A 14,597-nucleotide genomic window follows, 5' to 3' on the forward strand; every position below is an offset into this window, starting at 1 on the left:
CCCATTGGTCTCAGCCCATTGACCCAGCCTGACCAGATCCTTCTGCAGCGTCTTCCTACTCTCCACCAGATTGACTGAAGGCTGGAGACAGACTTTTTACAAGAGTGTTCACTGAGAGGACAAGGGGAAATGGGTTTAAGTTGAAGAAGAACAGATTTAGATTGGATCTTAGAAAGAAATTCTTCAGTACGAGGGTGGCAAGACTTTAGAATAAATTGCCCAGAGATGTTGTGGATGTCCCCTCCCTGGAGGTATCTAAGGCCAGGCTGGATGGAGCCTTGAGTAGCCTGATCTAGTTGAGAGGCGTCCCTGCCCATGACAGGGAGGTTGGATTACATGATCTCTAAGGTCCCTCCCAGCCTAGGCCATTCTGTGATTCTATGACACTTCCCCCTAGTTTGGCATCATCTGCAAATTTACTAAGGGTTGACTCAATCCCCTCATCCAGGTCGTCAATAAAGATGTTGAACAGGACTGGGCTCAGTACTGAGATAAGCGAGTCCAACAAACAGATACGACCATGGTGTTCATAGACACACCTGGCCAACACCACTTATCTAAGACAAATGTGTCATCTGTGGAAATGAGTGTAATTTTAATAGCATAGGAGTATATTTAAAACTAGGAACTTTAACTGCACAGAATGCCACAAAGCAAATTCTATAATTTTAAATAAAGCAATTGGTTAAGGAAGTGACAATAGATAAGACATCTTGCATTACACAGATGTCAACCAATTTAGTATTGGACTCTGCCCTCTCCAACACCCCGGCTTTACACAATCCACTTACTTCTGCTTCTCTCTTCTTTACCCGAGCTTTCTCCACTTCATCCATTACTTTCTGAGATTCTTCCACATTCCCATCAGCTCCAAGTTGTTCCACTTTGGCCAGCAGTTTCCCAATTTCTTCATTCAATTCGTGAACTCTTTCAGCCTTGAAAGACAAGGAAAAACTTAACAGAGGAAATGCTTCTAATTATGGAAAACAATGTGAACTACTATTCAGTTGTTATATCCAAAATTGGTAGGACGAGTAAAAGAAACATGCAGAGATAACTTCTCCAGTTAAAAGTGAAACAGAAATTGCCAGATGTAAAAACACACACACAAAAGCTGTTACCAAATCTATGTACCAACTCCAGAGAAGGATTTTGTTCAGAAGCTTCAAGTAATTCACTGTTGTCTATATAAGTCTCGCAAAATTAATATTTGCACAACCATTTCCCCTAACATCTACATATATGTGCAGAAAAATGATTAAAAAAAAAAAAAAGTTAGAACATCTGGAGAAAAGCACATAAAGTTTTGTTTACTCTATGGATGAAGTTTTGATCCCAAAGTGTAAGAATTACTGATTTTATATGGTATGATATCAGAGAGTCGAGTTTCCTGAGCTTAAATATATCAAGAGAGGTCTCTTCACTGTGTTCTCCTCTCTGTGTTTTAAATGCGGTTTTGGAAGTGCAGAGAAAATATTTTCCCCCTCCTCAGCATGAATTCTCAGATTGGATTCCTTGCCAAAGCCTTAAACTGACTCCTTCGAAAAAGAGATTCTCAAAGAGAATTCAGTAACTAGTTCTACAGGCTTACTTTAGCTGCAACTTCAGCACTGATCTCTTCTTGGGTTTCTGCTAGTCTTTTCTTAGCCACTTCCGTTCTCCTGTCACAGTCTGCAATAAATGACTGCAGGTGGTCCATTGCCTGAAATATCAATAAGAACACCGATCAATGCTGTCAAGAACACAAATATTTTGTTAGCCATAACACTTTCCAGCCTTATTAAGACTTAACTTTAAATTTTTATTAGTTTAATCTTTGTAAAACAATCATCTAGCAGTTTATGGTGACTAGTCAACACTAACACACAACATCTTAAAAATCATAGTCGGTATGTTGTCATGGTTGTAAGTATTTGCAGAAATTTGGAAGTGAGAAGCAAGCATTTCTAACTTGCATTTCTAATTCTTCAAAGGACATTCTGGTTCACCTCATCCAGCCAATACAGGCAATACTGTAACTTTTTTCACTAGAGTTTTAGGTAATTATGCATATTAGCACCGTCCCTCCAAATAACAACAAACACCCTCAAATCTAGTGAAGATATCCTAGCTGGGAGTTCAAAACTGTATTACTCAAACTATTATACTGAAACATAGTTCAGGATTTGTTACCCCCAGTACAAAATTACTTTCTTCATTAGGCACAGAATTTAAGACTCTTCAAAGGATACACAGCCTTAACATTTGTTTGCTATTTGATAACACTAAGACAGCATCCAGATTTACGATAATTTGTTCTGTGGAAGGCTGTTAACAATTCTACCTAGAGATGACTACCAATACAAACGTGCATAAAAACGTGAAAAGACATGTATCTTTTATGTAACTGCGCCAAGGGTTTCTCTGCCTCTTTCTATAAAATTACTTTAAAAAGAGATTTTCCCTCTGTGTGTACCAAAACTTCACTTTTGCTTCTCCGTTTATTCACCTAGGTACACAAATTATGCTTTCCCTCCACCAATAAGACAAAATACATACATCAAGCTCAAAGAAGAAATCTTGATCTTTGGATGCTATTTCATAGTCTGCCCTTAATGCCAGGTCATGCACCTTCAGACATTCTCCAAGGTCCATTCTCTGAAAAGAGACAGAAGAAAATTGGTATAATTTTTCAGAAGCGTTACAAGAAATGAAGTTAGCATGATTTCCTTTAACAGTCAAATAGCCAAAAGCAAATCATCTCCCTGTGGAAATGAAAGGGCACTTTAATAAAGCTCTAAGACCAGATCTTCAATAGACATGCACAGATCAGGAAATAATAAAAGCAGAGAGAATAATCAGCTTATCTTAACATGATGGCTGTTTGCATTATAAAGTGTCACTGAGTAAAACAACATTGTTGAGGACATTAAAGTGCAAAAAAGTGGGACATCCTGTCTTGAATTAAAACAGCTTCGGAGAACCAAGTTCCTTGCAAATAACTGCCATCTAAATGGTCAAATGCTTCATCTGAATTGTCTGCCCAACCTAAGATATGTGCTTTAGTTATATTCATCACCTGAGATAGCTACAATCACAGCACCACTGTAAGTGCTGCTTAAAAACCATTCTTGAAGCATTTCAAGTGAGATAGCCAAAAATCAAATGCCAGCAAAACATTTTGCAGATGAGTGAAGAAGAGTCGAGTGTTGAACCATGTTCAGGGAAGAAAATGTATAGATATTTCACCTGCAATCCAAAACTTTTCCAGAAAGGACAGGAATGAAGTATGAACTCAAAGTAGGCTGCATTGTTAATCTCGCATACAATGACACTGAGAAGAGTGCCCAGAATCTTCTTAGGTAACACATACTGTTTTTAAAGTGAAATTTCCATACCACATAGCATAAGAAGTTCTAATTCAATCTGTTCCCTGAAAGTTGGGTTGGTGATCAAGACAGAGCAATGTGCATATGACAAAAAAAAACAGCAACAAAAAAAGGCCACAAACAACAAAAATTTGTAATGGAAAACATTTGAATGAAGCCAGGGTGCACTCTCTGCAAAAGCACAGGCTGATGTATAATCGTTGGAAGTGATTATTATTTGCATCACTTAAAAACAGTACTGTTAAGTCTGCTCTTGGTACTGCCCACTTAATATTGAGAAAAATTAATTATGTGCTTTCAGTGTTTAAAAAAGGAGTAAAGTTGAACTCTGATGGAAAAAAATCTGTTACTATTGTAGTATAATAACAGTTTTAGAAACAAAACTAAAATAATTAATAACTTGTGCTGTGAGTTTGCTAAATAGAAGATGAGTATTAACTCAGAAACTGCTGCAAGTCATTTGGATCTGAGCCAAACAACTGTGTTTTGTTTTTTTTAAATAAATGCAATACATTTATTTAAGTAGCAACTTACATCTCACAAGTATAGTTAAGAATACAAACAAAAAGTTGTTGGTTTATTTCAAACGTTAGAGACAGAAAACAACCAAAACACGTTGTTAACATACAAAAATTTTGAACTCGAAACATTTTTATAAATTGCAGTTATTTAAATACCCTTCAGCCATCATAAATCTGTCTTCTGGGAAACATTTCATCTCAACAGAGAACACCTGATTGCAATGCTAAAGAAAATGATGTGCTTCTTTTTTTTTGACTGCATAAAACATATCTTAGCAAACCAAAAACAGAGACCACTTCTCAGCAGTAGACCTTTGCCAAACTTGTCTGGCAGCCACACACAGATGTGCTGACACTAGGTAGGGAGGAATGTAATAGTGAACTTAAGTGTCCGGGATCTCTTATAGCACCAAGATGCCACTTCAGAAACTCTTAAATAACTTCAGTAATATTAGGGGCAATCTGGGGGGCTGAGGAGGGTGTTACAGAGAATTTCCTTTTGTTAGATGTCTCAATCAGAGGCACGAAATTTTGTGTTCCCTTCCGCTCTTTCATCCAACAGAGTGCAGCCTTAGAATACTCACACAGCATAAGAGACAGAGAGCAAGAACAAGCAAGTACAAGAGAAAAGGGTTCTTCTTCATTAGCTTTCCTGCTAAAGACATTAAATTATTGTTGGAACTGCTCTTTAACACAGCCCATACTAGTCTGGGCTAATCCTGTGAAAGTACTTTTGCAGAAATATTTCTATCAAATGTCTTTCTTAAAAGTTCTATTAGTAAACCCCGAAGTAGAGAGGCATAAAAAAAAATTAAGACTCTCAAACCAGTTTGCATATAAACAAAATCAGGCTGAAACCCACTTCTGCTGGTTTAAGGTATGCAACATCAGACAAAGACAATTCATCTTGAGGAAAATTCATTACTGCCAAAAGCTTATGGCTTTCACTTTCCATATGTCCACTTTGTGATTTGGTGCCAAGAGTGTCCCCAGAGGCAAAGAACAAACACTGGTAGTTGGCCATTTAAAGATCAATCACATTTGAAACAGAAGACAGTGATGAAGGCTTGTATTCAGACATTGAGCTATTTAAGAAGACTTAAAAAGAATGCATGTAAACTTTTTTTCACTGACTTTCAGACAGGTTTTAATTTACAGAGAAGTCCTGAGGAATAAAGCAAATACAGAAAAAGTGAGAACATTCAAGTCCCCAGGCTAGACATAACTAAAGTTTATTGAATATGTGAAGCCATCCTTCAGGGCTTTTTGCAGTTACTGCACTTTTACTGAAAATTAATACCAGAAAAAACCCTACATATTTAGAGAATCACTCTTACAAGTGAAAGCTCTAGTTGAAGATTAGTCTAGAAAATAGTCTAGACAACTACAAGTAAAGGAGGATATCAGGAGTCCTACTGCTATTCCTGAGCTCTGCTTAAGAAACTAGTGCCTCCTACTAACAACCTGCTAACCATTTTCTGTAATACGTTTTTTATTTCTCAGTGTTAGAGAGGCAATTAAAGCTACTTCATTTCCCAGAGCTACATTTTAGACACCTGGTCTTTCATCCTAAACAACCTTGTACTGAAATTACTTAGTAATCGTTTTTGTCATCGTAAATAAAACTGATAGAATGCCTTTGGTATTAATACAAAAATATGGATTACATGCATTTAGTTTAACAATGATGCATAGCTCTGCTTGAATGAAATCAGAATCACATGAGTTAAGTACAAATAGATTAGGAAGACTTGGGCAATAGAGAATCTGAAGAGTTTAGGCGCAAAAATAAATGTGCAGTCAGAGTAGTGACATTAATAACTGAATCAGAGACTATATTCTGAGGCGATGCTGTTTATGGAATATGAAGTTAAAAAGGCTTTCTTTTCAGCTCTTGAGCTACCTACAGCAAAATTGCCATTCTGGTGCTTCTACAATCACTACACATTCCTTTGACATCAGAGACTGGATTATGGAATGCCCTCTGTATGGAGTGCAAAAAGAGCACAAAAAAAGCCAAAGCTACTTAAAACACCGAAGGCTGACGATGAGTCAAGTGTGACACAGCAGCACACACAATCAGTGCTTCTAAATCTAGCAACCATCTTTGTCAGGTTTTTGGGAAGAAAAACAACAACAAAACAAACCAACTCTGGGCAGTGTTTATGTAGAGAATTCTTTCTAGATATAAAGATACCCATATTAAAGCAGTGCACATTCAGCAAAAAAAGGATTTTTTGTTTGCTTAGGGCATTACTGAAAAATTTATACTGGAGGAACCAGATCTCTCCCTTTATCAAATTGTAAAGGCAACTACCAGGATCTGTATGAGAACACCCTTGCTACTGACAAAAAGAAGCCGCAGATAAGACTCTTTGTTGAGATTCTTATTATGGAATTCACCTTTCATTTGCACTAACAGTCCACTTTCTGACAGATTTCTTCACCTGTGATAAAGCCTGTCCTTTGTTGCAGTCGACAACAAAGGGGAGTCTTTAAGATGACACCTGTGATTTAAGTTCTCTGACTCCACTGACAGGGTTAACTTCTGTAGGACTTCACTAGCAGGAAAGAAATGCTATGCTGAAAGACAGCAGAAGTTACTAAGTTATTTAAGCCCTTGGCAACCACTAAAAATTCCAGGTATCTTCAGAAATAATACTTCAAAGACATTTCTCTCTTTAACTATACTCTCACTTCTGAAGATTTCAAGTCTTTAGAACAGATCTTCACTGAAAGACAAAGCTAGCAGCAGTCTGTCTTATTTTTAAATGAGTTATTTCAGTGTTTATGTAGTATTTGGTCTCAGAGTCTGACTACGTATTAACACTGACATTAAATAAACATACAGAGAGTAACAAAGAACCCCTTTACCTAGATAAATTAAACCCATTAAAATGGAATACAGTACAGTCAGTTCACTTTCCTGGCATTGGTCAAAGAAATTAAGAATACTTTTCAAGAGACTGACATGATCACTTGTCCAGACTACAGAGCACTTTGCAATTCATCACCACTGGGCTAAAGGCTACAAATTGAGGTAGCTTATGCAAGCCTAATTTAATGTGATTGGCAAAGCTGAAGCAGTTCACCTGATCAGATCAGTCCTGAACTAAAAAGCTGATACCCTCCAGCAGAACATCTGCTTTTTTTAACACTACAGCAAACAATCACAGGCACACCTTTTAAACATGGAAATAGTTCCACTGAACCACCAGGACTACTGGGAAAGAAACCAACTCTAGATTAAAACACCTTACTAATACCTCTCTGCAAAGTGAACTATCCAAACTTCTCTTCCAGAGTGAAAGGAGATCTAGACAGCACAGTCAGTGAGCCTACATGGATTCAGCTCACGACAGATTCCCAGCGGCAGGTGAATTGAATCGTTCTCTAGGCTTCACTGCCTAGATTCCTTCTGATTCCAATGCAAGCTTTGACACTCAGCTCCTCAGCCGAAACCTAAATTTAGATGTCTTAATCTGAATCTGAATTCCACCCCTAATAAGCTTAAAGTTAATCATGTATTAAAGTCTATTGCTAAACCAAGGTCTCAATCAGTATGGCATTAGTCAGCAAGAGTCCTCAAGAGCTGAGCACAATAGATTCCTGAGCACCTAAAGATATGCTTAAATGCAGGAATGAGCTGACAAGGCCTACTTTGAGGACTGTACAAATAAGACACAAGAAGAAATGTTCCTCAAATACACATAAAAACAAACACAAAGCTAATCCACTGAGCATAAAGGAGTTTCTCAACCATGGTCTGCAAGACCACAGAGAGTATCTGCGAATTTTTTTCAACAGGGAAGCATAATCAAGCTAATAAGAAAGCCAGATTGCTGCAGAAGCATTGAACTGCTTGGGCTCTTGAAAGATAGCTGGCAGGTTACTATAAATATTTAGGATGTTACTACTTTTAACCTTATTAAAGGTTATTTGGTTTAACTCTTCCCACTGTATCATTTTCATTAGTATTCAGTTAGTCATTCAGAAACGTAAAAAGACAGAGAAAACATATGCTTCTACACCTTGTAAAACCTGGCATAAACAGCACAGCTTACATCCAGAGAATGTTGCTTAATAGGTTTGTAGCATTAGGAGTCATCTGATACATATGTAGATTCAGTCCTAATCTCATAACACAGACGAACAAACATTCTGTAATGCTGATGAAAAATAACTCAATAACCATGGTTTGGGAAAAAAAAAATATTACAAACCTCACAAGCCTGATCACTAGCAACTATTAAGGATAAAAAACCCTAAAGTAAGAGTGTTAACCCTTTAGGATAAAAAAAAAAACTTGCTAACTTCAAGTGGTAAACTATTCAATGTTCCAGCAGCAAGGGTTTACAAAGACTTATTAATGTCTCATAAATTTTATAATGTAACTTGAAATGAACGCTCAGACTCTTAAGTCATCACCTTATGCATGATGAATCAGTGCTCATGTGATCATTATGAAAAAGCAGAGCACCGAAACAAAAAAAAACAGTAAAAAAAATAGTTTTTTTGAGAGACATTTTCATAAGCAGGTTCTGAACAGTGTTCAACAACCTTGAATATGTCACTTCTGTGATCTTACCAATCAGTTTACTATGTGCCTCACACAAACTTCAAAATGCATTTCGAGTAATAAGATAATCACAGAGCAGAACAGATTTAGAATTAGATTTAATAAACTGAAAGACAACGTGATAATTTCATCTTTGTTTACATTTTTGCTGTTAGGACTCACTATTCACCTTATGTCTTCCATTTAGCCCAATACTCCTATTGCCCTTAGAAGCAACATCATAAAAATCTAAACCCATACTTTCCCTGTCTCTCTCCAGAAAGTTACACAAAATCATCTCCTGCAGGCAGAGACACCTCTGACTGCCTGACTTAGAATTTTCAAGTCTACACCACTAGTAACCTAGTAACACAAAAACATGCCCCTAAATAAAATAAAACAAAACAGGAATTTAACCAAAATCTCATTATTTAAGTAGGTAACTATTGAAGCTCATTAACTAACTACAAGGACACAAGTCTATGCAGAAAAGCGGGAAAAGAAGGTAATTGATACAGAATTAACCGTTCTGTGGGCAACAACAGGCAGAAGAAAGAATCAATTTCAAAATACAGCTAATCATATGGCTTTGCACTTCTAAATCCAATATTTACAGTTCCTTTAAAGACAATTTTTTTGTCCCTTTAAACACAAGCTACTCTGAGGAAGCAAGACACAAAGAAGTGCAAAAGGAAACTAAAAAAAAAATAAATAGGAAGCTGTGCATTGTTGCCAATCTAGATATGGAAGTTTCCTAGTAAAACACAAAACTTTACTAATTTGTGTGAATGCTTTTTTACTGAAATGTTTCTAATGTAAGAGAAAGATGAATCTGATCAAAGAAACTTATGGAAAATTTCAACTGCAATTGTTCCGTAAAAGTCTAGAAATAACAAAAGACTTCATACAGTACTCTTAAAAGTAAGGATAAATTTTATCTAAGAGAAAAAAAACAAACAAACATGCAGGAATCTGGACAAAGAGAGAGCCTCCAGCCTTCTAAGAAAAGTATACATGCACTGCTTTCACCAACACATACTGCAGCCTGGTAAACATGATTTTATTGTCAAGGGAAATCAATTCCTTGGCAGAGTTTTGGGTATTTGGCCATTAAGGAAAAGAACAGACTAAATTAATGGAGCCTACTCACATGACTCATCGTGTCTGCCTTGCGTTATCTGTGAATGTCCTCTTGGAGTGCTTTTAAAAGAATGGCTGGCTTGGAACAGCACAGGACTCTATACTGTGCACATGGGAACACTAATAAGTAGATCCTAAAAATTGCAGAGATTCTCTTGTGACAACAAAAAATGGCGATTTATATCCAGTTTTTCACTGGTAATCTGGGGTCAATGGTGAGATTTAACCTCATAAAATGTCCCCAGAGAACTTGTTCTTGCACAAGCGTAAGATTCTGGATTTCAATTAAAAAAAAAATTAGAATAAATAATACATCACTCAATCCCTGTTACCTACAGATCTCAAAACACAAAGACACATCAAAATTTTCCTATCAGAATGCTGGAGAAAACTCCACAGTCATTTTCCAAATCAGCAATAAACTTAAGTCACACTACATGCTTCAGGTCCTTTTAAAAACTGCTATGAAGAGAGAAGGTCCACTTCTTCAGACCCATGACTAGGTAAACAGCAGAACATCACACGGGGTATATAAAGCCCGTCTCTTACCTGTCCCTTTCTACTTCTCCCACTAAAAGGATGAAACCAGTCATTGTTTTTCTGGATGCAGAATTACATCGTGGAACATATTTTCTGGCACTATGACTAACTGCATCACGAGGAAGAAAAAAAAAGATATTTATATTCACTGAACAAGCAGTTTAGTTTAATACTCCAGGAGCAACAGCAAAATCCAGTATGAGACAGATAAGAATTTTCAGTGAGGGCTTAAACTGGTGAAGTAGGCCCAACCTACATGCTTGGTCTGCACAGTAAGAGGCACTACTGTGCAATACGTATGACTTAGAGCTCTAAAGATAAACGTTTCTTACTTCCTAAAGACAGGCATTCTAGAAATCTTTGCTTACAGGAACTGGATCACAATGAAAAGGTGCCAAGTCTTTTTTCTTTTAACAGTATCTCTCCAGTATTTCTCCAGCATACAATTACGCTCTAAACCTTCCCCCAACCATGAACTATTTTGTCTATCATACAACTAGAAAAGTGGACAATGTACCAGATGCATGAAGAGAAACACATTCTGCTTCCTTTTCCCCCATTTTGTTTGGATGGTAATGCACAGTGCAGTTCAAAAATAGAACTAAATATGCATTGATACACAAAGCATTGTTATCAATTTCTTATCGCTTATAAAAATGAATGACTTGAAGGTAAGGAAATATGTGCAAGATGCATTATCTTCAGTGTGAATTTTCCTCCATATATGCCAAATACACCACATTAATATCCAGACATCCAATTTTTGTTACATGACAGAACTTTGCAGTATGAAAGAAAAAGGAAAAGAAAAGAGTGTCTTTAAGGATAGGAAAAAAATTAGGAAGCCACAAAACCTGCGAAGAAGCTCAACAACGGGGCTTTTTCTGTTCCACTGCCTTTTTTATTAAGACAAATGCTAAATTCTCTAGTTCAGTTCTACTATTTATTTTGCCTCTTCCTCCTGTGCAGCTTAGCAACCACCTCTGTAGGGACTCTTTAAGAAGAAAGAAGGATAGACTGTAACTATTGGTCTGTCAGTACAAATACCAAAATAAGTATGCGCATGTATGTCTGAAATTACCAGAAATGTTATGGTAATTTAAAAGTCACGGATCCCTGGAAAGCATATTAGAGGTCAGGTGACACATTAATCAGTTACCAAGTCTACCTATTTTAGTTTTCCATTCTGCAAATCAGTTTCATCATGTACTTCAGTGAAGGCTCCAGTCAAATTTGCCATTTGGAATGATACAGCACAAAGAACCAACAATACTTAAAACGATCCTCAAGACAAGTTTTCCGGTACTTTTTTTCCCCTCTGCCAACGTGAGTCAGAAAACCTACCAAGATGCAGCATCAGGAGCAGTGGGCACACAAGACTGCATATATCATACTACATCCCTTTACTGTTCATCATTCTAACACCACAGAATGTTAAGTTAAATAATCAAGGCAACATTAACTCGCCTTTCACAAGGAACATCTACATTATTTAGGTACCACAAGGTAAAGCAAGGGCATACTGACAAAGCTATCGGCATGCAGGTACTGGCCAAAGCCCCTTGTTTGTTATGCTCAGGCAGAAGATCCTCAACTATAGACTACACAAAAAACCCAGGCAAACAAGTTACTAATATGCTATAAATGGAGATTTTCAAATTACCTTATAATTTGTGAAAATGGAACAGTAACTGGCTATTGTACAGTAAGTGCCACTATCACGTCAAATATACCTTCTAGAAATAATTATTTGAATTTTCAGTCTTTTCACTAACATATTTCTGAAGAAAGAAAAATCATCTCTCTTCCCTATACAAATGTTTGTGTGGGATACCTTCTCACTACAACATAAAGTTTAAAAGAAGTAACTTCATAATTTATGCATAAATTATATTTCCTTTTTTCTTCTGCTAGCTGCAACTATACCAGCTTAAAACCACTTCACTATAGCGCAATTTCTGTAGGTAACATTATGTATTTTATTCAAATGTTTTTCATGTTATAGCAAACAATGTTGAATTTGTAAGTAATAATTAGCACGTAAACTGGAAATTTTTAAAAATTAACTTCTTAACTTCTTCATAGAACTTCCTCTGAACTAGCAGAGAGCACTAGAGAAATACGTGCCAAAAAACCATGAAAATAATAGAACAAATCGAATTCAATTTCTATATTTTTATCTAAATAAAACACAGAATTTGGCTACATACAGTTCCAGAGAGCACGTCATGAGGGCAGCAGTTGAGAAGGTGGCTCTTGCACACTCTGTCATCACTGAATTTGATTCGCTGACGGGTCGTGTCACCTGCAATATAGAAATCAGCACACTCCAGGTTAGAAATCTGGGGAAGCCAGTCACATTCTGCAGGTTACATGCAAAGCTTTAACACTGCCCTGTCAGACAGTGAAGGTCTACAGAAACTAGAACGTAAAAAACACTGTGTTCTTCTTTGTCAAATAACATAAAAAACACAAATAGGTGTTTTAATGTTCTATTGATGCTATTTAAAAATCCTCTCACACTTCCCCTTCAAAAATGCAGCATGAAAAGTGCTTGAAACCAGAAAGACAGCATTAGCTTAAAAATACTTTGCTACAACACCTTTTGTTAAATCAGCTATATAACATTCTATTCAGATTTTGCATGAAAGTGACGTATTTGTATGCAACAATTAGCATATAAAAGCAGCCTCATAAACACAAAATTATATACATTGAGCCTTCACCGAATCCCACCTGATACTCATTTTATGATTTTGCTCTTGGATGCAATGCACCCTCTTACTTCTCATGGGAGTAGCATAAAGAGTTGGCAGAAGAATGATTTTACATGCGTACAAACCTGAAAAAAAGTCAGTCAAACATATGGACATAGCCTATATGCAAAAATATTTTACAGATGTTTACATATCTGTTTCATAAGCCATATTTTTTTTCTTTTCTACATGCTGTTTGTTGGGCTGGGAACATTTAATTATGTCTTCATCATGGCAGGTTGCAGTTCCTGCATCAGCAGAAGCATCAACCTGCCCACACACTGAGGTCCAATTGCAAATTTAAGCAACTCCATCTTGGAGCAAGACCTAAAGTCTTCAGAACAAAGTAACCAGCTGGTATTTTGGGGATGAGGGCGGGAATGTTTACTCCGTCGAGTTAAAACGATCACTACTGGAGATTCAGAAGAGAGATCACTGCTACGGCTCTCGTTGTTAAGACGCAGGCATGATAAAACACCTTAATCTGTCTAAGGATGTATCTATTTATTAATTTTTAAACAGAACAACTCATTAAGATCTCTAATCACTGAAAACCTACTGGTGAATTACTGAAGCAAGGATGGCTGCTGGAGTTAAAGAAATATATACAATGAGTTCAGATAGCAGCCTTTTCCATTTTATCGAGTATTTTTAAAAGTGTAGATACATTTTGCAGCTATTAAAAGGTATTTTACAGCTTCATGACCTGAAACACTGAGAATTTTAAATCTATTGAACAATTCAAGAAGCCAAATTCATTACTGAGGCAATCAAAACAGAGAGGAATAAACGCCCCATATCTTATTAGTAAAGCCTTTCTTACTATTATGTAATCAGATTTTTAAATATCAGTTCTATGCACAGGATGCTAATATATAACATTTTCAGATGAGCCATATTTCAGATGATTAAGCAAACAAAAGTTTATAGAAACACCACAAGCTTAATCTGCCTGTGGGATACAACAGTTAAAACCTGTAATCCACAGGCTAAAGACAGCTTCAAAGCAGTTCAACAATAGGTTTTCTAGAGGGCAACCTTACTGCTTAGTTGTACTTAACACTACTCAAAATTTAGAGCAATCTTTGATAATCATGCCTGCTACTGCAGTAAAGAGTTTCTCTTTTTTTGTTTTCTTTTTTTTTGGAGGTGGATCCATATTTCTTTAAACACATAACTGCGTTTGTTCCACATTCATTAACACATCTGAAAAGTTATTGATAACTCACGGCTCGGCGAATGCGGGGCCTTTCTGACACTCCCTTGCAGATTGATGTAGGCAGGCAAAGATACATTGAACCTTTATAAATAAAACAAGGGGCCAGATTGTTCAGTTTGTATAGAATAATAGACTCTGCCAGCAATTTTAACACAGCATCTAGAAACACATGTTGACTGTAAAGATTCTTCTATATAAAGACACACAAACAAAATCAAGAAAAGTATTTTAAAAAATACTAATAGCCTAACAGCACTAACCTATCAGGAGTCAGGGAGTTATCAAGACCAGAAAATTACTGAAAGACCCATGGTTCCTCAGGTAAAGATGGCAAGTACTATTTTCACAGACATTACCTCAACATCTAGATGTAGCTTTTTTCATACCTCTACTACAACTAGGAACAGACTCTACAGCTGCAGTACTGTCTTTTTTTCATCTAGAGGCTAACATGATAATCACAATTACCAACCCGAGGTAAAACAATAGGGAAAG

At 36.6% G+C, this 14,597-nt stretch overlaps 1 protein-coding gene across 1 annotated transcript; it reads right to left on the reverse strand.

Moving 5' to 3' along the window:
* Positions 1 to 722: 722 nt before the first annotated feature.
* Positions 723 to 14,183, reverse strand: LOC104274010 (putative RNA-binding protein Luc7-like 2; the record flags this gene model as incomplete). The annotated part of the gene is made up of 5 exons (XM_009869518.1): positions 723 to 935; positions 1,592 to 1,702; positions 2,539 to 2,637; positions 12,338 to 12,432; positions 14,113 to 14,183. Coding segments are annotated over 5 exons (589 nt in total), but the record flags the coding sequence as incomplete, so codon positions are not given.
* Positions 14,184 to 14,597: the final 414 nt, after the last annotated feature.

This window comes from Apaloderma vittatum, unplaced genomic scaffold, assembly GCF_000703405.1.
Source record: "Apaloderma vittatum isolate BGI_N311 unplaced genomic scaffold, ASM70340v1 scaffold6165, whole genome shotgun sequence".
Taxonomy (NCBI): Eukaryota; Metazoa; Chordata; class Aves; order Trogoniformes; family Trogonidae; genus Apaloderma; species Apaloderma vittatum.